The sequence below is a fragment of the Clarias gariepinus genome, chromosome 11 (genome assembly GCF_024256425.1).
Source record: "Clarias gariepinus isolate MV-2021 ecotype Netherlands chromosome 11, CGAR_prim_01v2, whole genome shotgun sequence".
NCBI lineage: Eukaryota > Metazoa > Chordata > Actinopteri > Siluriformes > Clariidae > Clarias > Clarias gariepinus.
Window position 1 is genome coordinate 15,018,482 of NC_071110.1, and position 26,267 is coordinate 15,044,748.

A 26,267-nucleotide genomic window follows, 5' to 3' on the forward strand; every position below is an offset into this window, starting at 1 on the left:
CGTTAAAGTGTAACTGACATTAACAGGGGAAGATAAAAATTTTCCACAGTATACCAAGGTTTGTTTAGTTACTGCAATTTTATCCACCTCACAACAATTTTTATTTGTATCACAAACATAAAAATTACCTTTGTTCTCAGTTTAGCCAATGGCTTAGTGGTTATCACTAATTCCCGAGCTTAGTGGATTTCCTCTGGGTATTCCGGTTTTCTCCCACAGTCCGAAGACATGCTGATTTGGCTAATTGGCGTCCCCAAATTGCCCATAGTGCGTGGGAGTGTGTATGTGCCCTGCGATGGATTGTATAAAAAGTTGTTTTTGGATTTCAATTATATTACAAGTATGTTAATCAATCACTCAATCAGTCAACATTTATTTATTTATTTACTTACTTACTTATATAAATAGCACCTTACAGCAACCTAAGTGGAACCAAAGTGCTTCACAGCATTAACTTGTAAATAACAAAATTACAATAAAATGGCATTTACATATTAAAGCAATTGTATTTCATATATCAAAAGTATTCTAATTAAATCAACATGCAAACGGTTAGGCCTTTGGGGCAAACATGTTTTAGGGAAATAACTTGTTGAAAAATAACTTTCCAGCACAAAGCAGATAAAGGCTCACAGATAGACTGACTTCTGCTTTTTATATAATGCGCATGGTGTTGTAATTACAGCAAATAAATATGTATTAAATCACTCATAACAATTGTTAACATAATCAAAGGTGAGGTAGGGTTAAGGCCAATAGGGCTATCAGCATTAATAGAAATAAGTAGGACAAATAAATATGCAATATACTATACACATAAGTAACACATAAAATCAAAATTAGTGATCACAATGTGTTTAAAATGTACTATTTATGTTGATTAATAGACTTAGTTAGACTTTAGGAATTCATAAAGCATAAAAAGTACATCAAAGGTCAATGAGAGGAAAATAGGCTAAAGTATTTATACACTGTGGTGAAAGTTTATAAGAAAGATGATCTGATGGAATGTCACTGGGAATCTGGAAAGAGGAAATTACCAAGTCACCTATCACAACATGAAATTTAGAAGGCAGAGAAAACTGACCCACACAGAAATAAAGATAAGATATTAGGGGAAAATATGATAAAAGAGGAAATTGGGGACTAGCACTTAACCAGGGTATACAAATAATAATCGTTCTAATGATTAACTAATGAATATCGCTAGAAAAACTGGATCAAACAAAGAAATGAGGAGGAGCAACACAGTGTTTCCTTTCAAAAGCTACACTCGATGCTGCATGAAAATGCTATGGGAACATCTTTCTGTGTTGCCGGTTGTGAAGCATGTGTGTATCAAACATGCCAAATTTTGGCATATTTAACCTCGGTCAGGTGAGGTCATCTGATGAAGTGCACCTGCAGGTTATAAATAGGAGTGAACCGGTAACATTCCTCAAAACTTTTTGTCTTCATGACATCCTAGTTGTGTTTGCGTGTGTGTGTGTAAACCAGAAAAAAGAAGAAAGTTTTAAGTGAGTTTTAAATTAGATGTCCCTCCGTGTGTGATAAATCTGGACACTTACATCATGAGCAACTCTTACCTGGCCTTCCCTCTGATCGTGGGGCTGGACTTCTTAAAAGCCACGGGAGCCACCTTGGACGTCGCACGCGGGGAGTACGGGCTGAAAACAGAGGAGGGAGTCTCTTATCATCCCTTCATAACGTCCCAACCCCACTCTGCACCATCTACATCAGCACAAAGGAGACACACTCATCTCCCGGCGACAGCCAATCTGTATCTCGCCTTACCTGTGACTCCTGATGATCTACCATGCACAGAGGAAAACACAGAAAGTGTGACATCCTGGGACACCGACAATGAAGAGGAGCTGCTGAAACGAATGGCCACTTGGCCCCGCACCACCTCCAACATCTTAGGCAAAACAGCATTAGAGAAACACAAAATCACTTTATCTGACGACACCCCATTTAGATCCAGAGCATACAGAGTATCACCCTTAAAGAAGAAAATAATAGAAGATCAAGTCGACCAGATGCTGAAGGACAACATCATCGAACCTTCATGTTCGTCATGGTCATCACCTGTTGTTTTAGTACCTAAACCCGATGGGACTTACCGTTTCTGTGTAGATTTTAGAAAGTTGAACAGCAAGACCAAACCTGATGCATATCCGATGCCATTAATACACGACATAATTGAATCACTGGATGGCGCCTACTGGTTCTCAACATTGGATCTGCAATCCGGTTACTGGCAGGTGAAGATGGAGAGAGACAGCTGTGAAAAGACCGCCTTCATCACTACTAAAGGTCTGTTTCAATTCCGGTCCATGCCCTACGGACTCAGAAATGCAGCTGCAACGTTCCAACGCCTGATGGAGAAAGTCTTGGCGGATCTCAGGGGAAAATATTGCTTTGTCTATATAGATGACATCATTATTTATTTGCAATCACTAGAACAACATAGGATGCATCTCAACGCAGTATTTTCCAGACTCACCCAAGTGTCATTTCTTCAAAAGGCGGCTAAAGTTCCTTAGTCATGTCATCGCTGAAAAAGGTGTGCAGTTAGACCCGGAGAAAACAAAGGCGGTGGCAAAATATCCTCCTCCTCAAGACTTAAAATTTCTTCAAAGTTTTCTGGGTCTCGCCGGCTGGTATCACAAGTTCATTCCCCAGGGAATAAAATGGGAGTGGCCCGAAGAATGCCAGAACAGCATGGATGTCATCAAACACGCACTTCAAAACCAACCAGTACTAATACAACCGAACCTAAATCTGCCGTTCCAATTACACACGGACGATCGGCGAAGTGGGCCTGGGAGCCATCCTCACCCAAACTTTAGCAGAAGGAGAACGAGCAGTAGCTTACGCCTCACGAATGTTGAGAGGAGCTGAGCAGAATTACTCCACATTAGAAAAGGAGTGTTTGGCTGTGGTCTGGGCTGTAGAAAAATGGAGGCACTATCTAGAAGGTTGCGCTTTCGAGGTCTTTACCGACCATGCCGCCCTGTCATGGGCCTTCAACTGCCCGGAAACCAGCTCTCGTCTCACCCGATGGACGTTATGCCTACAACAGTTTGTTTTTACAGTACATCATAGAAAAGGCTGTTTGAATCTGGGACCAGATGCGCTATCCCGGGCGCCCCGCCGTTAAAAGTGGGCACCGCTCCATGTCTTGCCATCACGACCACTAAATGTTCATCCGACTTACCAAACGACCTGTGTGATATAACTCAAGCCCAACATAAGGACCCTACCATCACGAAACTGCTCTCTAAAGACCAGCCACGAAGCACACGAGATCAGAGGGTCTCTTTCAAACGTCACCAAGGGGCGTTATATCGCCAGGTACCGGTAAGACACAGAGAAAATTTTCAACTAGTTGTCCCCCAGTCATTAATAAAAAACTTTTTACACTACTATCATGACAATCCCTTGGAAGGACACCTGGGGCAACTAAAAACCCTGCTGAGGTTACTAGATGTGGCATGGTGGCCCATACGGGGCGGAAAGACGTCTGGCACTATGTGAGAACATGCAGCGTATGTCAACAGTATAAAACGGAAAACACTAGGCCTAGTGGGCCTTAGAGGTTCCAAAGCCAGAACACAACGTGGGATTGGACATCATGGATCCTTTTCCTCGAAGTAAAAGGCAAAATTTATATCTGCTGCTGGTGATAGATTATTTCACGAAATGGGTGGAGATGTTTCCCCTCAGGGATGTAAAAACCCCAAAACTGGTGAAAGTGCTAAGAGAGGAAATCTTTACTAGATGGGGTGTCCCCAAATATCTAGTATCCGATCCAGGACCCCAGTTTATGTCTCAGTTGCTGGCACACCTCTGCCAAACCTGGGGGAGCGTCCAAAAGCTAATTATGAGCTACCACCCACAAACGAACCTGACGGAAAGAATGAACAGAACTTTAAAAATGATGATAGCTTCATACATCGGAGACCATCACCAAAACTGGGACCAATGGTTACCAGAGCTCAGATTCGCCATCAATACAGCCCAACAGGAAACTACTGGAAAGACGCCTGCAGAGCTCACACTGAGACGGCAACTAAAAGGGCCACTCGAAAGGCTCATTAATCTTCCTCCAACACCCAACCAAACAGCCTATTCACTACTGGAAAGACAACAACGTATCACGGAGGAAGTGAAATGCAGTGTAAAACAACAACAATCCAAACAAGCTAGATACTACAATGCCCGGAGAAAAGAGGTGCACTTTCAACCGGAAGTTCTAGTTTGGATAAAAACTCACCCACTCTCCTCTGCAGCGAAAAGATTTTCAGCCAAGCTAGCGCCCAAGTGGGAGGGACCAGCAGAAATAAAAAACAAAAAAAGGCCAATTAACTACAGAGTGTCTTGGGGCAATCCACAAAAAAACTGATGTAGTGAACGTGGTCAATCTGAAGCGCTTTTACGGACGTTCTTCTCAGATGGCGGAACCTTGGGGGGGGGGGGAGGTCTATGTAGCGCAACCACATAAACGGGCATTTTAGATAACCGGGAAATGGATTAAGGAGCTAATGCTGCTCACCTGTGCATGGAAATATGCAGTATATGGTTTTATTTGTCCCCATAGACAGTGTTGGTCACAGGGTTAAGCTTTCGCGAGCATGCGCGATCGCAGTGCGAGAGAACCCGGAAGCGGCGTCGGGTCACGTGTGCCGTTATAAAGTTTGTTGTATGAGTCAGAAGGAGTACTTTTCCCTGGTCGGATTATTCCTCGTGGACACTAACCAATCACTTCTCGTACCGCCCACCTGCCAGATTCACGCGTAAGCCCCAGGAATGCGCCGCAGTTCGAAGCTTCTTTTAAGGAATGCGAGCCGTGTGCGAAGCACTTAATTTGAAACAGTATGTGTGGTCATTGCCCTCTGATATGTGTAGCTCAGCCACATAAAGGGGCATTTTAAATAACAGGAAGCCCGTTACTCGTCGCCCTCATCGGATCGGGAAATTCCTCTGTCCGCTCTCAAGCGCGCCGTGGCACTTTTTGTGAATGAGCAAGGATAGACATCCTCTCTCGCTTTCACGAAGATGAAAATAGCCTCCAAGCACTCAACATAAGACGACAGGTTCTATCATCCTCCCTGTGAAGCTAACGCTTCCTTCCAAGCTGTGTAGACATTCATCTTCCCTGGAGAGAAAAGCTTTTTAGGCAGCAGGTCAGGTTGGTGCTCCACTGCACACCATGGTGGTTTTGCAGGCCTACCAGGCTGACCTGCTAAAAGACTTGAGCACTGACGGGGCTCTTGAAGATCAAGCGTTCTGGAATTACGCCAGGCCACAGCCTTGGTTCTTCATGCAACAAAGCAGACGTATTATGCTTATCGGCCCTTTTATGTCTGCAATGGTTTTCGCTTAGAGGCACTTGTAGCTGAATCTCATGGGCATCAAGGATAAGGATCGTGCATTCCTTCTTGATGCCCGCATTTAATTCAATTTTATTCAATTTTATTTATATAGCGCTTTTAACAATAGTCATTGTCTCAAAGCAGCTTCACAAAAAAATCAAAGAATTTTTTTTTTTAGAAAAGAAAAGAAAATATTTGGAAGTGTGTATGTGTGAGAAAAATGTGTCTAGATAATAATTAGATGATTGAATGATGAATGAAATGTCGGCGACGGTGGCAAGGAAAAACTCCCTGAGATGGCAGTAGGAAGAAACCTTGAGAGGAACCAGACTCAATCAGGGAACCCATCCTCATCTGGGCAATAACAGATAGAAATAACATCATGTGTGTTGTGCAGGTGAAAGTTCAATATAATATAATTTGGATCAGACTGAATGCGCAGCCGGCACCTCTGATCTGAAGCTAGGACTGTTAAATATTAGATCTCTCGCATCTAAAGCAGTTATAGTTAATGAAATTATCACAGATCAGGAATTTGATATACTCTGTTTAACAGAAACCTGGATTAAACAGGACGAGTATGTAGCTCTAAATGAAGCTAGTCCTCCTGGATACAGCTACATACACCAACCTCGGTTAACTGGTAGAGGAGGAGGCGTCGCAGTTATTCACAATGATAATTTGACTATTGTACAAAAACACGGACACAAATTTAATTCATTTGAAATTCTTTATAGTAACATAAGTGTATTTAACTATATTAAGTCAGCTCAGTCGATCCCGCTAATTGTCATTTACAGACCTCCAGGGCCGTACTCGGAATTTCTTAGTGAATTTGCAGATTTCCTCTCAAACCTAGTCGTTTTTGTAGACAAAGTGTTAATTGCTGGAGATTTTAATATTCATTTTGAAAACCCAGAAGATCCTCTGAGAACTGCATTTATGTCTATACTGGACTCGGTAGGAGTAAATCAGTGTGTAGTAGGACCCACTCATAAAGCAGGTCACACTTTAGATTTAATAATATTATTTGGATTAAGTATAAGAAATTTATTCACAATACCACTATCTGAAGTTATCTCAGATCACTATCTTGTCTCAATTCAAGTGTGTCACAATAATAATGTACACACAGCGCCGCGCTACCGTATGAAACCTACATTCACATCAACTACCAAACAGAGTTTTATCAGTAATCTCCCAGAGTTCCCAACTTCGATTAGATCACCGTCTGACCCCACAGAACTCGATCAGGCGACTGAATATTTAGAGTCGACATTTCGCTATACCCTAGATAATGTAGCTCCAGTCAAAAGAAAAATTATTAGAGATAAAAAACTTGCTCCCTGGTATAACGATCACACGCGCACTTTAAAACAGACCGCTCGGAAATTAGAACGTAAATGGCGTCAAACTAAATTACTAGTATTTCAAATAGCATGGAAGGAGAGCATCCTGAACTATAGAAAAGCTCTTAGTGTAGCTAGATCAACATATCTCTCCACTCTTATAGAAAATAACAAAAATAATCCTAGATTCTTATTTAATGCTGTAGCCAAATTAACCAGAAATAAGACCACTGCAGAAATCTCCACAACAACATCATGCAATAGTGAGGACTTCATGAACTTTTTTAATAATAAAATTGTAAATATTAGGCATAAAATTGAGGTTTTGAAACCGAACAATGTAATTGATGCAGATGTTAATCTAGCCATGTCAGACCAGAACCTAGAATACTTTACTCCCCTTGAAGAGAATGAACTAATTTCACTCATCTCTTCTTCAAATTCATCAACCTGTATATTAGATCCTGTACCGACACATTTTCTTAAACAGATAGTACCAGCAATAATAGAACCCCTGTTGAGAATAATTAATTCTTCACTCAGCATTGGATATGTTCCAAAATCTTTTAAATTAGCAGTTATCAAACCAATAATTAAGAAACCTGACCTCGACCCCTGTCAGCTGTCCAGTTACAGACCAATATCAAACCTCCCCTTTATCTCTAAGATCCTGGAAAAGATAGTAGCGGAGCAGCTATGCTCATATATACATAGAAATGGCATACATGAACTGTATCAGTCAGGATTTAGGCCTCATCACAGTACAGAGACAGCGCTCGTTAAAGTAGTAAATGACATTCTATTGGCCTCTGATCAGGGTTGTGTAACTATGCTTGTATTACTTGACCTCAGTGCAGCTTTTGACACTGTTGATCACGCTATTCTTCTTCACAGATTAGAAAATGTAGTGGGAATTAAGGGTACAGCCCTCTCCTGGCTCAGATCCTATCTGACCCATCGTTATCAGTATGTAGACTTAAATGGTGATTTTTCTGCATGTTCTCTAGTGGAGTTTGGCGTTCCGCAGGGTTCAGTTTTAGGTCCACTGCTTTTTTCCCTTTACATGCTTCCTCTGGGCAACATAATCCGTAAGCATGGTATTAGTTTTCATTGTTATGCTGACGATACACAGTTATATGTCTCAGCAAAACCTGATGAGAAAAAACAGCTTACTAAAATTGAGCAATGTGTGCAGGACATAAGAAATTGGATGCTAATTAACTTCCTTCTGCTAAATCCGGATAAGACAGAAGTTCTAGTCATAGGACCGCATACAGCTAGGAGTAAAATTTTAGATCACACCGTAACTTTAGATGGCCTTTCTGTTCCATCAAATGCAACAGTGAAAGACCTTGGTGTGATTATTGATTCCAGCCTTTCATTTGAAGCACATGTAGATAATATTACCAGGATAGCATTCTTTCACCTCAGAAATATTGCCAGAATAAGAAATTTATTGTCGCTAAACGACGCAGAAAAACTAGTTCATGCTTTTATCACCTCTAGGTTGGACTATTGTAATGCCTTACTGTCTGGTTGTTCAGCTAGATGCATAAATAAGCTTCAGCTAGTCCAGAATGCAGCAGCAAGAGTCCTCACCAGAACCAGAAGATATGAGCACATCACCCCTATCTTATCTTCACTCCATTGGCTCCCTGTGAAATTTCGCATTGATTTTAAAATACTACTCTTGACATATAAAGCATTAAATGGTATCGCGCCGCAGTACCTGAGCGAACTGCTAGTGTCTTACGATCCGCCACGCCTACTTCGATCAAAGGATGCACTCACTCTCATTGATCACTCAGGTTTGCTGACGGTGAGGTGATTGTTTGCTTTACATGTCAGGAAGCCCTCATGTTTGTGTTTCCTTCTGGCTCTCCCTTTTTTGTTATGCTGTCATAGTTAGTCCTGCCGGAGTCTTTGCTTGCACTCTACAGTTAATATACATTCACATTATACATTGTGTGACTGTGACCGTACCTAACTGCCATCTCTCTTCTTCTTCTCTTTCCCCCCCTCTTTCTTTTTCCTCTCTCCTCCTGTCCCCCCCCCCTTTTACTCTTTCTCTCTCTCTCTGTCGAGCTACACATGTCGTTCCTGAGCTGCCAGTGATCCAGACTCCCTCTGCCCTCCGGACCTGTCTGACCCATCCTGGTGCCCCGCTTCTGGCTGAAGATCTCGTCACATGGATGCCCCGTGTGTCTCTCTGGGATGCGTCTGGTGTCTGAGAATGATTCTCTCTACCTAGAAAATGGTTCTGGCCTTGACTGGTGTTGGCAACTGTTTCTCTGGGGACTTGACAGTTCGATAGTTCATGACTGGAACTTCTTACAAGTCTACCTGGGTCTTCAATAACTACCTGGACTTCATATTAACATCAATTAACATCAGCTATTATAGCTGAACTGCCTCCCACCCTACACACTGTATAAATGCAGATCATTTACTGCTTTCTGTTTCACCCAAATGAGGATGGGTTCCCTGTTGAGTCTGGTTCCTCTCAAGGTTTCTTCCTATTACCATCTCAGGGAGTTTTTCCTTGCCACTGTCGCCCTCGGCTTGCTCACCAGGGACAAACTGACCATTTTGATTCATACAAATTCACATTTCATACAAACTTAAATAATTCTTTTGACTATGTAAAGCTGCTTTGCGGCAATGAAAATTGCTAAAAGCGCTATACAAATAAAATTGAATTGAATATAACAGAAGTTGTGTAGATTAACATGAAGTCCAGTTGAGCACAGGGAGTCAGTAGGTGCAGAGGGCAGAAGGGGTCTGGGTCACTGGAAGCACAGGAGCAGGATGTGTAGCTCCAGCCATCATAAAACAAAATCCAGCTGGAGCTGGTCCTTCTTTGGATGCCTCAGGAACCTAGCAGGGTTGCCCTTAGTCTACTAAAGCTGGCACAATCTTCAGATGCCTCGGGATGGGTAGAAAAATACAGAAAAGATGGAGAGAATTAGCGTAGTTGCCATTCAGGATAGGTGTACTGGAGTATGAGGTTATGGGATGAGTTACGCGTATGCCAGATTAAAGAGATGCGTCTTGAGTCTACTTTTGAATTGGGAAACTGTGTCTGCTTCCCAAAAACTGTCTGAAAGGCTATTCCAAAGTTTTGGAGCTAAATATGAAAATGCCCTGCCCCCTTTTGTAGATTTTAAAATTCTGGGAATTACCAGAAGTCCGGAGTTTTGTGATCTTAAGGAACGTGGTGGATTATAGCGTATCAGAAGACTGGTTAGGTATGTGGGAGCTAGACCATTTAAAGCCTTGTATGTAAGTAGTACTATTTTGTAATTAATTCCAAACTGAACAGGTAGCCAGTGCAGGGATGATAATATAGGTGTTATATGATCATATTTTCTGGATCTGGTGAGAACCCTGGCGGCTGCGTTTTGGACTAACTGAAGCTTGTTTATTGAGGATGCAGGACAACCACCTAGTAATGCATTACAATAGTCCAGTCTGGAGGTCATGAATGCATGAACTAGCTTTTCTGCATCAGATAGGGACAGGATACTCCTAAGTTTGGCAATATTTCTAAGATGGAAAAAAGCTGTTTTTGTGATATTGGAAATATGATTTTCAAAAGACAAGTTACTGTCTAATATAACAGCCAGGTCTTTTACTGTTCTATACCATGGGCTTTAATTAAATCTAGCGTATGATTAAAGCGGTGAGTTGCTCCATTTATATTTTGTTTAACCCCAAAGGAATTTAGTAAATCCATAAATGCGAGTGATAAACCGTTGTTAGCATCATCTACATGAATGTTAAAGTCTCCTACTATTAACACTTTGTCAGAGTTAACCAATAGGTCTGATAGCAGATGTCCAAATTCTTTAAGAAAATCGACATATGACCCCTGGGGTCTGTACACGGTGGCCAGAGTAAAATATAGCGCGGGTTTATTATGTATTTTACTGAGTGCAACATTAATGATGAGCACTTCAAATGAGTTAAACCTGGGCCTTATTTTCTGAGTAACAGTAAGTACATCATTGTAGATAGTGGTGACACCACCACCACGACCAGTTAAATGGGGCTCGTGCTTATAGAAATATCCTGACGGAGTAGACTCATTCAGACCAATATATTCATTTGGTTTAAGCCAGGTTTCGGTGGGGCAGAGTGCATCAAGGCAATAATCCGAGATCATTTCATTAACAATAAGTGCTTTAGGCGCAAGGGATCTAAGGTTAAGAAGTCCAAACTTTAGAGGTAGATTTTGATTACTTATTTGGCCTTTTTCTGGTTTTCTAGTTATCAGATTGTTTCGGGCAGATTTAACAAATTTATTCTTTTTTTCACTATTCGGGGAACAGACACAATTTCTATAGGACAAGCTATGTGTGTGCGTCTATCAGCATGGTGAGTTGTGATGTGGCTAATGTGTTTGGAATCTACGGTATGACTTACTGCCAGTCAGATGGTTCGTAATGTCCTGGAGATGTTGTCTGTAAGGACCGCTGCTCCAGCTCTGCTAGGGTGCAGGCCATCGGCGTGGTAGAGCCTAGGATGCTCTCAGAAAAAAATTCCAGTTATCAACAAAGGGTAATCTCTGTTGTTGACACCAAGATTGTAACCATTCATTAAAGGCAAATAATCTACTGAACCTTTCGATTCCTCGCTGAAATGTCGGAAGTGGTCCAGATACGATGATGTTTGTCGTGGGTGATGTGCTACGGACCTTCTCAACCAGGCTCCTGAAGTCCTTCTTTAGGATTTCCGTCTGCCTCAGCCTGATGTCGTTCGTGCCAGCATGAAGAACCACTGCTTGAATGTTCTTCCTCACGGCCGCAGGCACCTGCGCAGCAACATCAAGAACACGTGCACCAGGTAAACAGCGAGTGTACGCCTTACCTTTAGCCGTGGTAGCACGCACGTGTCGGGCGATGGAATATCGGATGACCAACGCATCGTGTGCCGTCTCGCGGAGAGGAGCGAAGCAGTTTCGGGTTGAGATCTCGAAGACGGGTGGTGGCGGAGGAGGAGAGGTCCTCGCCCGGGGCTTGGCGTGCATCTTCCGCTGCTGCAGTATCCAGGCCTCGTGGTATCCCGGTGCCGGGGTGAAGGAAACCTGGGTGGGCTGCGTCCTCGGTGCGTTGGACCTGGGCAGAAAAGCATGCGGGGTAGAGGTTGTAGGAGAATTCTCACGCCGAGAATTTACCTGAGACACGTGAGCGTCGGTCCGTGACAATTCCAGCGTGGCTTTCCGCTGCTGTAGCCGGGCCTCCATCTCCAAGTCCACCAAGTGCAGCTCCAATGTATCCTCACCTGCACACAGAGGCAGTGACACAACCAACATGGTGTCTAAAAATAGAAATAACCGGTGTGAAAAAGCGTAAACAAACGTGTAATAGCCGGGCTAACGGGCTAGCGATGCTAATGGAAAGCCGGCTAGAAGCGGTGTGCTGCAAAACAAATGGTCAGTCTGGCGGAGCTCGGAAAAAAGCAGCGTCTCTCACAGGGCTTTCTCCCTCCCTTTTTCGCATCCCCATTCCTTCTCTGTCGAGCTCAAGAGTCGGGACTGTCAGCCACCAAGTCTCGACCAGGTCTGACTCTTGCGAGGTGTGAAACACACAAGGAGAGTGTTTTGAGCCTAGCACCCCCTCGCAAAGATTGGGGTGCGGCGTGCCGCGTTTCGCAATCCGCCTCAAAGAGGTCAGACCGACATACTGTCAAAAGAAGTCCTGAGGCGGTTTACGAGTGTTCCGCAAAACGAGCAAAGATTTTTCAAAAAATTTTGACTTAAAAAATGAGCATTGTCTTGGTTGATGAGTACTGAGTATCATGTATCACGCATGCGCTTCTTGTTTTGCAAGAATTATGTGAAGAAACGTGATTACAACTGAGCCAACGTTTTTTCTCTTTTGTGCTGCAGAATTTTATGTATTTGTCTCCTCTGCTGGGTGAATACACACACACACACACACACACACACACACACTCACTCACACAAACACACACGCACACTGCTGTTCCGCAACGAAGAAACCCCTTAGGAGAAGTTCCAGAGCACAGCCATCGGTAACCAGGCAACCAACACCTCACCAAAGGGCTTTCCCAAATCATCTCTACAACAGCACACCAACCAATCAGCAACGCCATGATTCCCTTCGCTGGAGGCGAACCACCAGATGAGAATGAAACTTAACGCAAGTAAACAAACAAAGCTGCATACCTTGCTGAAATTGGTGCTTGATCCTAGTGCTGTAGCTATCGAATATTTTAGTACTCGAGTATTCTGCCAAAAATTGAATCGATTAATCTGATAAAATTAAATTTTGCTTAATTAAACAGCAATGTAAAATATATAAGAGAGACAAAGATTCATTGGTTTTCTTTTTAGAAAATTCTACTTTTATTTTTTAAAAGCATACAGCCTTCTATCAAAAATAAACATTGTCATTATTCACAATACAAGGAACAGCTTCAAGTCGACTGAGATGAATTAAGTGCATTACAGTGCATACATTCTTATTTTAAAGCCTTTTCTCAGATGCAAAAACTAAAAAAACGGTATTCCAAATGACTTTAAATATAAAAAAAAAAAACGAAGGCACACTGTTATGCGCTAAAATGCCTCCCTGCCACGGATTGCCTGGTAGTTGATAGACTACTAGAAGGCTTGGGTGCACCACCTGGTGGCTATTGATGGGTAGACCCAAGGTTTAGCCCATTTGTATGTCAGGCCAGTAGTCGATGATGGCCTCTCCCGAACCTTGCATGGTTGCGCTAAAAGCCACAGGCTGTTTAAGAGGTTCACTGCATGTGATGCTGTTTCCCTCTCACAGCCGGAGGCACAGAGAGAGCTGGTTGGCCGAGCTCTCTCAGGGGGGAGGGATGAGAGGTACTTGCGCTCCCACATTAATCATGGCTCTACAGCCAATCAGGGGTGTCTGTGAGCTCGCGCACGTGGCTAGCGCTTTCCTCCAAGTGTGTTACTCCGCCCCTAACGGTGCGTGAGCGAGCAGTTCGAAAAGATGCGGTCAGCTGACGTCACGCGGTTTGGAGGAAACACGTGATAGTCTTCGCCCTCCCGGCTGAATGGTAGTAGTAGCCTTAATGTGGGAGCCCCCTAGTGACGGGGAGGAATTGGCCACGACTAAATTAGGGAGAAAATTGAAAATAAAAAAAAAGAGGTTCACTGCAATAAGAAAGATAGGGTGTTCGGTAAGACCTTACAGAAGCTGGCGAGCTCAGACGCTACCACTGGACTCCGACTGGATCAACCCAGCTCATCACTGAGCCTAGTGTATAAGCGTATCAGCCCATCCATTTAGTAAAACCCCAAAGGGAACTTAGGGTCTTCTCAATTTACTATTTAAACAACTTAGGTCAGTTGTTTAAATAGTAAGTAGTTCCCTTAAAACAGCAAAAACCAAGCACATAGATGTAGTGATCCAATAGCGCCACCACTCTGTGAACCCTGTTAAGCATTCTAAACCTGGGAGAAAACCCACACTTCTTCCGTTTCCTCTTCTCAGTTGATTACTGCTACTGTTTTGGGTTTGTAGCTGTGAAAGTTACAAAAGCAGAGAATCACAGAAACATAACCTATTAATGAAACATAAATTCTTAGGTTCAAAGGCGTCTGACCTTCACCATACCTCCACTTCTCATGCTGGGATCCTACTAAGCCGAGGTTAAAGCAGGTCAACTAGAAAACTGTCCATAAAAATTTTGAAGAAGCATCTAGAAGCATTTCGATTTGTGTATGGTTGTCGACTATCATGCTGAGTAAACCAATACCGTCATTGTTATTGTTTTCTTTTGCCTAGAGAAAGGTTGTGGGTAATCAACCAGAATGCCTATTACTGCCATGCTTACCGCCGGGGCAAAACTACAGCGGCCAAAATAAATCAGTTGCATTTTAAAGTCATTCGGTAAAGGACTGCCAGGTGGTGCAAAGTGACATTTTCATTTGCCACAGTTTTAAAATATAATTAAGTCATAAAAAATGTTGTATCAAAGAAATACAATAGTGATGCCAATTTCCACATGAGTACTTTATACAACAAACATGAAAAATCTAAACCATTTTGATATTTACTGTACAATAATGAATCAAAAAAACATTGGTTAAATATTGTTTAGACAGACAATCAAGTTCTCTAGCTGACAATTTTATTTGTACAAAGAATAAACAGTTATATAGCATATCTCTGTATCTCTGTTTATTGTTATTTAAGTTCTGTTTCTTTTGGGGTACTTTAACCCATTGTTGGGTTGCTCCTGTTGGGCCATAAGAGATGTAGTGGGTCATTTACAAATTAACACCTGGTTGGGTTATTTTGACCCAACAACTGATTTATTCATTATTCTCTCATTTCTTCAAACGGCAGCCTGCAAAATGTTTGAAATATTACTGTTATTGTGTCACAAGTGTAGTTTTAAGAGTTGTTTAGGCAAGAATGAATGCGTATACAGTTTAAACCTCCATAAATTATTAAAGATAGCGTCTATTTAGAAAAAAAAAGAGATTTAAGCTTCAGGAAATCTCCCGGCGCTCTGGCTTAAATCCAGTCTGACGTTATGTGTGTGTGTGCGCGCAATTTGACACCGTGCCGGCTCACACACTCTTTCTATCTCTCACCGTGGCAAAAGATTAACAAATTAACCTGCACTTTACCTTTGAAAAGGATCGGGACAGAGCAGTGTTTCTGTGGATTCTGTATTTTTATAAATAAATAAAATAAATATAATAAATATATATTAATTATAAATATTATAATAAATATAATTTTTATTCATTTATTTTTTGGGCTGTGAAACGAATAATTTGAGCTTCCATAATTTCTTAATGGAAAATTAAATTTGCTTCACGAGTGTTTTGGAATATGAGCCCACTTCTGGCTCGTAATCCAAGGTTTCAACTGAAAGTGTAATGTGTCTGTATTTAGCCATGTTAGCTCCTTTGTACTGCTTGCTCATAGGGTTTTTCAGTCCAATGGGACTAAAACCGAGTTAACTAAATGTATATGTTTACCTGGATATGTCTAGTGGTGGAGAATAGGTGCTCCACACATGTGACACTGGTTTTGTTGTCTTAACCTCTTTGTGTTTATGTGTTTATGACTCCCTTTACCAAGAGTGAACATAAATCGTTATAAAAGCCATTGTCAATCAGTCAAAACAACCTAACCCTAGATAAAGCCTAGATAAAGCACCCCGTTTTAAGTGTTCCTAACCCGGCCATACAAGTTAACTAGGTTATGCACCATGATTCAGTTGGTTATGAAGTTGTTGTTTGTGTCTTGTTTGTGCCTGTTCTCACTCTCTCTGCTTCTTCTTCCAGTGCCCGCTGACGTTCGCAACGGGAACCTCACAGAGCAAAAGGGGAATATGTAGGGACGAACAGGGCTCCCAAAGAAAGCAATCAATCACTCTTCCAGCCTGCATGTCGCCATCCCGATAATCTTATCTGATCCACCAACATAAAAGAGCGTCTGTAAAACGAAGCTGCAAGAAACTTCATAAGACATGGGACATGTCTTGTGTGGGACTTTCTTGTATCTTTATAAAGAACTGTTGTCTTGGACATGTATTTTAAAATCTAAACATTTGCCCAGATCCTAAGTTACCTTGCTTATAATTGCTAAATACTAGATTTTGTGTTATCGTTGGCCACATGATAAGCAGAACTAGTAAGATATACTAAATTGTGCCTAACACAAACACAACATCTAAAACACTACATATTAATGGTGAAGAATGTGACAGCATTCGTTGTCATTATTACTGTATGTAAACCCTACACTTATGAACAACACTTGGATTAAATACATTATAAAGGACTGCACATTATAAAAGGACTTCCAGTTCACTCATTCTATGCAAAGTAAATACTCTGTGACCTTCGTTGAATCATCTACCAAGGCTTGTTTAAATTACAGTCTTTCTTGTATTTTGACCCATTGTCTATCATACAGCGAGTTTACAGTTTGCAAAATCCTAGGCTGCGTGGTTTGTTCATCATCTGACCTTTGTCTAAGACACATTGCCAAATTTAAATATATTTAACTATGTGGTTTACCTGTAACTTAATAAACTTTATTCACTTGCACTGGTGTCCTACTGTCATTATATAGGTCTCATGGCCTTATTAGGCAAACACCCACACACAACCCTCCCTCCACACACACACACACGCACAAACACACACACACACACATCACACACGCACAGCTCAGCTCAATTTTGCATCTCTCATTAGTGAAATAAGTCAAAGTCGATGCTGATTAATTTGTGTGCAGGGGCCTGTTTGGAACAAATCCACTATGTGGAGTACATATTGTCATGGGAGATTGTCAATTTGAACCTGGCAGTTAGGAATTGCGGTTTAACAATTAAAAGAAGCTATACTATAAAAACAAAATAAAAAAATAACAAAACATGAATAAATTACATGAATTATTTTATGGACAGATTAAGGGTTGCCAATAGTCAAACAGTTGACATATTTGATTATAATTTATAATAATTTGCCACTAAGGCACATTTAATTAAATAATGCATTAGAACTTTTAAAGCCATCCAAAATAGCCAATATGTTAAAATGAATAGCCAACTAAAAATGTGTAATGTGTCTGTATGTAGCCATGTTAGTCCTGCTTGCTAATAGGGTTTTTCAGTCCAATGGGAGTTAACAGAATGTATATATTTACATGGATATGTGTAGAGCTCATTTGGTTGGCAGTGTTTGTGCTACTGTATGAACTAAGCTAAAAAAAAAAAAAAAAAGAAGAAACAGAAAACCTGAGGCAGGTACCTTGATCTATCCTAACAATTTTGTATGATTTGACTGAAAATAGCATGTACTTTAAAATGTATAAATAACTTGCATTATTAGTTTATACTTGCCTAGGTGAACTTGTAGTTATTCATGCCATAGATACAGTAGCTCTAGAAACAAACATTATAGCTATTTTTCCAATGTACTGTAATCTAATTGTCTGACTTACAGCACCATGACTGAGGAATTCCAAGGAGCAAACTTTACACACACAAAATTTATTTTTGTTGGATTCCCAGAGATGTTTAGATACAGACACTTGCTTTTCCTGCTACTTGTGCTTACTTACATTTTAGTTCTTGTTGGAAATTTTTTATTACTTATTGTAATTAAAAACACAAGGATACTTCACAGTCCGATGTACATTCTTGTGTCTGCCTTAGCAGTGGTTGACATTATTGTCCCCACTGCCATTGTCCCAGCAGTTCTTCTAAGCTTTCTCTTTAACTTAAATGAAATAACTTTGGTTGGGTGTTTAACACAAATGTTTATCATTCACTTTTTTTCCTCGGTGGAGTCTACTATTCTTTTAGCAATGGCCCTGGATCGTTTTGTAGCAATCTGTAATCCACTTCGCTACACAGCAATTATGAACTCCTCTATGTTTGTGAAACTATTGCTTTTTACATTGATCAGAAGTGGAACAATAATGTGCACTTTGGTTGGTTTGGCAGCTTCTTTATCTTTCTGTGGGTCAAATATAATTCATCATTGCTATTGTGACCACATGGCTCTTGTTAGCCTGGCCTGTAGTTCTATTGCAAAAAATGCTGCAGTTGGGATTGCTGTGATTATTTGTTTTGTTGGAATTGATATATCTGTCATTTTTGTCTCTTATATGAAAATCTTATATGTAGTGCTAAGGGCTGCAGCAAGCGAGCAAAGGTCAAAAGCAATTCATACATGCAGTACACACTTAATTGTCATGATGTGTTTTTATTTGATAGGAAGTGTCACTTTTCTCTCACGAAATCTTCATATCTCAATTCCAGTTGATGTCAATACCTTTCTCGGTGTCACATATATACTTTTTCCTGCCTGCACCAATCCAATTATTTATGGTGTCCGAACAAAAGAGATAAGGAATGCACTGTTAAAAAATTTCAAAATACATGTTAATAGAATTTTCACTGTAAAAGTTTCAACTGTCCAGTTCTGATATTGCTTTATTAATGTCATAAATAAACTAAAACAAAGAAATATATTTAAACACAGAAACGGTGTTCTCTGCATTATATAGTCAGGTTTAAAGCATGTGTTATCTTTTAATGATTATGATAATATGAGAGATTTAAAAAATGTCAAATATTTTTATTTTTTTTCCCATGAGACAATTTGTATCAGAGTGTGTAAAATAAATAAATAACTTCTATGATTGCGGCACGACAAACTAAGCACTGCTGATAAATAGCAGAGCAGTTAACCAAAATTAGTGTTTTTGTGTTCAGACTAATTTTAAGAGTAACAGTCATTTGACCTTGCAAGTATGTTTGAATTGTCATGCAATATTTATAAAGATGTCTAATTTCTAAACTTTGCCTTGTATGGAAACATTTCATAATGAACAAAATATAAACTACCTATCTTGCCATTTAATTAAAGTGATGTCTTACTCATTTAGAAAATTCACTTGTTGAAAATAATGATACACTGGAAATTTTGTAAAAATGGGAAGCTCTATTCAACTATCTACAAATAACATAACAGTTGTTACACAACATGTGCAAAAAATGTGACAGTGCAAATAAAAATAAATGAATAAAAACTGCGATTGTCCCCAAATTTCCATCAAGAGCATGAAATGTTAAAAAAAGTTAAAAATACCTGCCTGGTATACATCCCATTGCTTAACATTACATTTTGTGTGTGTAATATTTAAGTTTACATATGTAGTTTAACAAAATTACTATTTTTTGGGAAATACATTAAATGCTATTTTTGCAGATTGATGCATGCAGTTACAGTGGGGTGAAAAACTATTTGCCCCCTTCCTGATTTCTTATTCTTTCGCATGTTTCTGCTCATCAAAAAACGTTAACTATTAGTCAAAGATAAAAATAATTGAACACAAAATGCAGTTTTTAAATGAAGGTTTACGTTATTAAGGGAGAAAAAAAAACTCCAAATCTACATGGCCCTGTGTGAAAAAGTGATTGCCCCCCTTGTTAAAAAATTACTTAACTGTGGTTTATCACACCTGAGTTCAATTTCTGTAGTCACTCCCAGGCCTGATTACTGCCACACCTGTTTCAATCAAGAAATCACTTAAATAGGAGCTACCTGACACAGAGAAGTAGACCAAAAGCACCTCAAAAGCTAGACATCATGTCAAGATCCAAAGAAATTCAGGAACAAATGAGAACAAAAGTAATTGAAATCTATCTAAATTCTACTGTCTACCAAAAAATCCTGAAGGAGAATGTCCGGCCATCTGTTCGTTAACTCAAGCTGAAGCGATCTTGGGTGCTGCAGCAGGACAATGACCCAAAACACACCAGCAAATCCACCTCTGAATGGCTGAAGAAAAACAAAATGAAGACTTTGAAATGGCCTAGTCAAAGTCCTGCCCTGAATCCTATTGAGATGTTGTGGCATGACCTTAAAAAGGCGGTTTATGCTAGAAAACCCTCAAATAAAGCTGAATTACAACAATTCTGCAAATTTGAGTGGGCCAAAATTCCTTCAGAGTAAAAGACTCGTTGCAAGTTATCACAAATGCTTGACTGCAGTTATTGCTGCTAAGGGTGGCCCAACCAGTTATTAGGTTCAGGGGGAAATTACTTTTTCACACAGGGCCATGTAGGTTTGGATTTTTTTTCTCCCTAAATAATAAAAACCATCATTTAAAAACTGCATTTTGTGTTTACTTGTGTTATCTTTGACTAATAGTTAAATGTGTTTGATGATCAGAAACATTTAAGTGTGACAAACATGCAAAAGAATAAGAAATCAGGAAGGGGGCAAATAGTTTTTCACACCACTGTATAAGGTAACTCTTAGCTTTTCTTATAGCTTAATTCTAAGGTTTTAAAAGAATGATGTGTCTTTTTGAAACTTATAGGCAGTTCATATATATATAATGTATGTGGTTAATGGTTTGTGATCTGTGCATGGGCGTCAACTTGCACGTTCTGTAATAATCCATTGTCTTTTAGAGCCCGTTACTAAAGCATTCGCTAGGTCAGTTAGCATTTGGTTTGGGCTTTGCCTGTGTCTTCTTCAGTGCACTTTGTCTTTGGCCCTGACACCTTTTACTGGTCCGACCGAATGATCACACGGAGTGTCGTGGTAACACGACCCGGCCCGTTCTGAACAGTTTATGCGCGGCTCTGCCCCTCACACGAGCCGCGTCGTTACATACATATCCACAAATACTTTAACAACATACACAGCATGAATTGCATTTTATATGAATGTCACATATGAGACGCGCATAAACACATACTTTTTCTCATACAAACACATACTGTATATACATAAAAACATAATATATTCAGTAAATTTGTGAATTACACTCAAAGTACTTATAAAGTCTGATTTGATTGGTACCATGGGGTAGACATGACCAAATTACTGCATACAGTACACACCGGAACACGATGATAATTCATTATTTATCATCATGCTTACTTACTGTACTTAGAGATATTTTGTTTGTGTATATGTAAATTTATATAGATATTTTGTTTGTGTGTGTGTGTGTGTGTGTGATATATATATATATATATATATATATATATATATATATATGAGAGAGAGAGAGAGAGAGAGAGAGAGAGAGAAAGAAAGAGAGATAGAGAGAGAGAGAGAGAGAGATAAATAGATATACACGTGTGTTTCATTTTAATTTAAATTCAACATTTTAATGGTTTGTGATCGGTGCATGGGCGTCAACTCGCACATTCTGTAATAATCAGAGCCCATTACTAAAGCATTCGCTAGTTATCCAGCTGATGTACAGGTCAATCTGTTGATACACAGGTCAATTTGCATTTAAAAAGGATTAAAAATGAGCAAAATCAACCAGAATCTCTGTAAGTAAGTAAGCAAATAAAAAAAGCGAATACATAGCTTTAAGTGGTACTTCAGTGTAATTAAAGTACCCTAGCATGAATTAATATATACCTTTATCAAATAAAATTTTATAACACACACACACACACACACACACACACACACACACACATATATATATATATATATATATATATATATATATATATATATATATATGTGTGTGTGTGTGTGTAAGTGTGTATATTCGCATGTAATTAGATTCTCAAATCATCGTGTTCACCCATGGGGTAAACGTGACCAAATTACTGCATAAACACAGGAACATGATAATTATTCATTATTTATTATCATGCTTACTTACAGTACTTACATTACATACATTAAATGTATAAAAATACATTTTATGCAGAGACATCTGCTCGGTCTTGTTAAATCGTTTTAAACCCCCCATTTCTGCGAATTCCCCCATCAGCGAAACCGGTTTGATAACTTCACACTTGCGATTGTACTTTTAAAATGTAACTTACGTATCTACAGAATAAGAATATTTAACTACTTTAGCAGTGAATGAGAAATTTGGTCGGTCTGGCTTTTACATAAAGTTCTTATTTGATATAATTCTATTATTTAATTAAGTATCTTATTATAAATATGATTTTTATCCTCTATATTCTTGTTGAGTATAGTCCTTCAGAGCAAGCACTGTGTCAGAAGATTCTGCGGAATCGCTTTTTACCTTTCTGTAGATGTAAATTTATCAAACTGTGTGCGCTGTTGCCAAATACTGTAGGGGGTTTAGATGAATTAACAAGACAGAGCGGATGTCAATGTCTAAAATAGCTAGGTTTAAATAGATAGATTAATGATAGCAATTAAATCAGATTTAATAGTTGGATGTTATACTTTTCTTTTTATTTACTGTATGGACAGTTACATTATGCTTTCTCTATGTTATTTATCTCTCTATATATTCTCTAATTATGACTTAAATAAATCGGCTCACATCGGAGCGCGCTGGCGTGTTGGAAAAGCCAACGTTTACTGTATCTATCGAGTAGCCTATATAAGTGCGAGCCGCGGGTTTATACACGCCAATAAATGAATTTAAGATGGATTTTAAAGCATATTATATTTTGCATTATATATAGCATTATATTTAGGCCTAAATATTCGTTTTAATTAATGGCCAGGTGTATTACGAAATTATTTAAATTGTTTTCGATAAACCGCACATGTTTATCATCCTTTTGATCAAAACGCTGCCTTTTGTTAAGTGAAAGTGCTAACAGCAGGTTTATACACGCTGAAAATTTAATTTTAGATGGATTTTAATGTTTTTTTGGCACGGTCAATCTGCACTGAGTTTGTGTGTGTGTGTGCACGGAGAGTCTGTGTGTGTCTGTGTGTGTGTTTGCACGGAGAGGTTGTGTGTGTGTGCACTGAGAGTTTGTGTGTGTGTGTGTGTGTGCACTGAGAGTTTGTGTGTGTGTGTGTGTGTGTGTGTGTGTGTGTGGGCACGGAAATGAAGGAAATTCAAGCCTGTTGCCTTTTTTTGTTTGGCATCTTGTCCATTTAAAAAAAAAAAAAAAACTGAACTAAACAAGAATGGCAGAAATGAAAGGACACCACAGAGCAAAATACTGCTAATTTGTTCACATTAATTTAAGTAATTCGTCTCAGGTCTTTTTTCCCCTCTGAGTAAATAAGGAGTGAGTCTGCCTGAGACCAAACAAGCTCAGATGTCCAGAGGGAACAATTATAATAGTCATTTAAAAACCAATTAAATAACTTAAAATTTATTAAACTTTAACTAATTTAATAAATATGAGTATGATTACAAAAGTTCCTGCTGCAGTTTATAAAAAGAAATCTAAGAAATTTTAAACATATATGGTCAACAACAAAAAATGCTTTAAGACAAGGCTTTTACATATTTTTGCCTTTAACTTTTTAGTGGCCATTGATTCACGTTGCAAAAACAATATATTACTAAAATATGATTGAAAGGAACAAATTCTATAGAAAAAAAAAACTGTATGAACATGTTTAACTATTACAAAAAGACAGAAATAATGCATGAATGTGTGAACAGAGATTCTTTATCAACATTTATTTCTGTCTCAGGTTAGTGCACACTTTCTACTATTTTCTAAAAAAAATTCTTAGTGTGATATTTTGAAGAAAAAAAATAGCCCTGTTTGGAACACAATGCATTCTGCACCCAAAAAATGCCAACTTTAGATAAAAATAGTAAATATTTACTGAAGTCATGTTCATACAATCAAGTGGTCACATGCCACAACAAACATGAACATCACGGTATATCACATTTATATTCTTCCCTAAATACACACCTGGACCCATTTTTGGGGTAAATATCATTTCAATACGGTAATATCACTATTTAAAGGGTGGTACTAAAAAATGCTCAGCATTAGGAAGAAAACTAAAGACTGTTCCAGATGCTGTGGTAACCAACTGCTCCTCAACATCGAGCTATTTAATTGTGCATCAGCTGCTTGCCTATGAACAGAGGAAGAGTCGGCCCCATGGCTCCTCCCATTGTTTTTAGTGAAACCCATTTTGCCACCCAGAAGCTGCCGCCATACATGCAGCTGGAAGCAAACTGATTCATTCCAAGGAATGCATATACTGTACTTATGAAAGAACCTAAATGTATGCAATATTTAACAAAATAACTTAGAAACCAGTAATCTATATTACATTTAAGAATATTTTACATTTAGTGCAAATCTCATGTACTAATTTTATTAATTTTCATAAATTTCATTAGCTTTATCCTTATTTCTTTTGTTCGTAAACCATAGATAAGTGGGTTTAAACATGCAGGAAGGAGAAGATACATCAAACTAGTTAAGACACGCAAATCTCGTGGAATTGTATTTACCCTATACCCAACAAATGCAGTAACGACACTAATATAGGCAACTGCTATACTCATTAAGTGAGTGCTGCATGTCTGAATGGCTTTTTGACGAGACTCCCCAGAAGGAGACTGAAATATGACCTTAAATATAACAATATAGGAAGACAATATAAAAACACAGTCAGTACTTGGAATAGTAAAACCTATTACACCTGCTAAATAATTTTTAGAGACATCTCCACAGGCCATATTAACAACTGATGTATGCTCACAAAAGCAGTGGTAAATTAGGTTTGATTTACAAAATGGCAGTGGTGCAACAAGACTGACCATTCCAATAACATATACAAAATTACGTATTACCAAAATAGAGCAAAAAATCAGCGAGTTAGCGATGTTTACAAACTGAAGATATTGTAATGGGTAAATAATTGCAAAAAACCTATCAACTGCCATCCAAAGTAAAATGCTTGACTGAAAACAACCAGATACATGAACAACAAACATTTGAATGATACATTCATTTTTAGTAATTAAGTTTGATCCATGTAAAAAACTATTCAACATCCTTGGAACAATGATTATTGGCACAGCGCACCCAAGGGCAGCAATTAATGCAATCAGAATATACATGGGAGCATGCAGATTTCTCTGGTTTATAATCACCAATAACAGAAAAGAATTGGCCATTAACGTATATATTAAGATTATGAAAAAAGGGATAAAGAGAAGTGGACGGTATCCTTGAAGATCTGTAAATCCAATTAAATGGAAGTCGTTAAATGAGATATTGTAGACTGGTCGGTAATCCATTCCGTTAACTTGACTGTAAAAATGAGAAACAGTTATTAGAATATTTGTGTTGTAATACAGTTTGCACAGCATGAAAAAACTGTTTATGCATTTATACCTAAATTAAGAACTGATATAATAAAAAATGTATTTAATACACCTAAAAATTAAGAAATTAATAAAATTAATGAATAAATTAATTAAACATCGCTCATCACAAACAAATTAAATCATTAACCAAAATGAAATCTGGTAATACTAATATTGCAAATACTATTTAATTTCTATTCATAAAATACTAGTGATCCAGACCTGAGATGGATGGGTGCATTTAAATTTGTAAGTAGTGCATTGTCCTGGGTATATATATAATATGTTTCCTTTTATGTAGCACCTACCTGCAAATCTGTCTTTTTTTCCAGACTGGCTGCAGAGTGTGGTTGTGGGTGCATGCATCATCAGTTGGTAGGGAGGAAGTGGGTTGAACCAGCCAGTAATGCATGGTGTTGCTTACCATGATCATAGTGAGTTTACTTATGCGTCCTTTGTGTGTCACACAAAACATTAAAGCAAAACACACTTATACAGATACTTAATTGAAGCAAAAGCCCCAAAATGTTGGGACAGCAAGCTAAAAAGCACCTGTCAGAAAAAAAAATAAGCCTGCATCAAGTCTGCAGTGTCAAAGTCTCCCTGTCTCCCAAGTCCCCCTTCCATCATACCTGTAGCAGCTTCTACATGAAAGATATATAATTCACATTCTTTAGGTTTCTCCGCAAAACTTCTATGGCATTTATGTTTGGAATAACCCACTCAAGGACATTCAGAGATCAGTCCCATAGCAACTCCAGCACTGTCTTCGCAGCATATGAACTCTTTCCCTGAGAGCAGACAACTCTGAAACAGATCAGTGTTTCCTCCGGCAAATCCACCTAACATCCACATCCATTCCCCTGATTAGGCAAGCTCCATTACAGATTTGGTTCAGTAACTTTTTTGGAAAATCTGTATAAATGTTGGAGACTTTTAACAGATCTGGT

At 39.0% G+C, this 26,267-nt stretch overlaps 2 protein-coding genes across 2 annotated transcripts; one reads left to right on the forward strand and one right to left on the reverse strand.

The window, feature by feature from the left end:
• The first annotated feature begins 17,694 nt into the window (after positions 1-17,694).
• or55e1 (odorant receptor, family 55, subfamily E, member 1) lies at positions 17,695-18,690 on the forward strand. The gene has a single exon (XM_053507609.1). The coding sequence runs from the start codon at positions 17,707-17,709 to the stop codon at positions 18,688-18,690; it is 984 nt and encodes a 327-aa protein (XP_053363584.1). The 5' UTR covers positions 17,695-17,706.
• A 5,613-nt stretch (positions 18,691-24,303) lies between these two features.
• On the reverse strand, positions 24,304-25,248 carry or55c1 (odorant receptor family 55, subfamily C, member 1). Its single transcript, XM_053507994.1, has one exon. It carries the CDS (start codon positions 25,246-25,248, stop codon positions 24,304-24,306), a length of 945 nt encoding a protein of 314 aa, XP_053363969.1.
• Between the last annotated feature and the right edge of the window lie 1,019 nt (positions 25,249-26,267).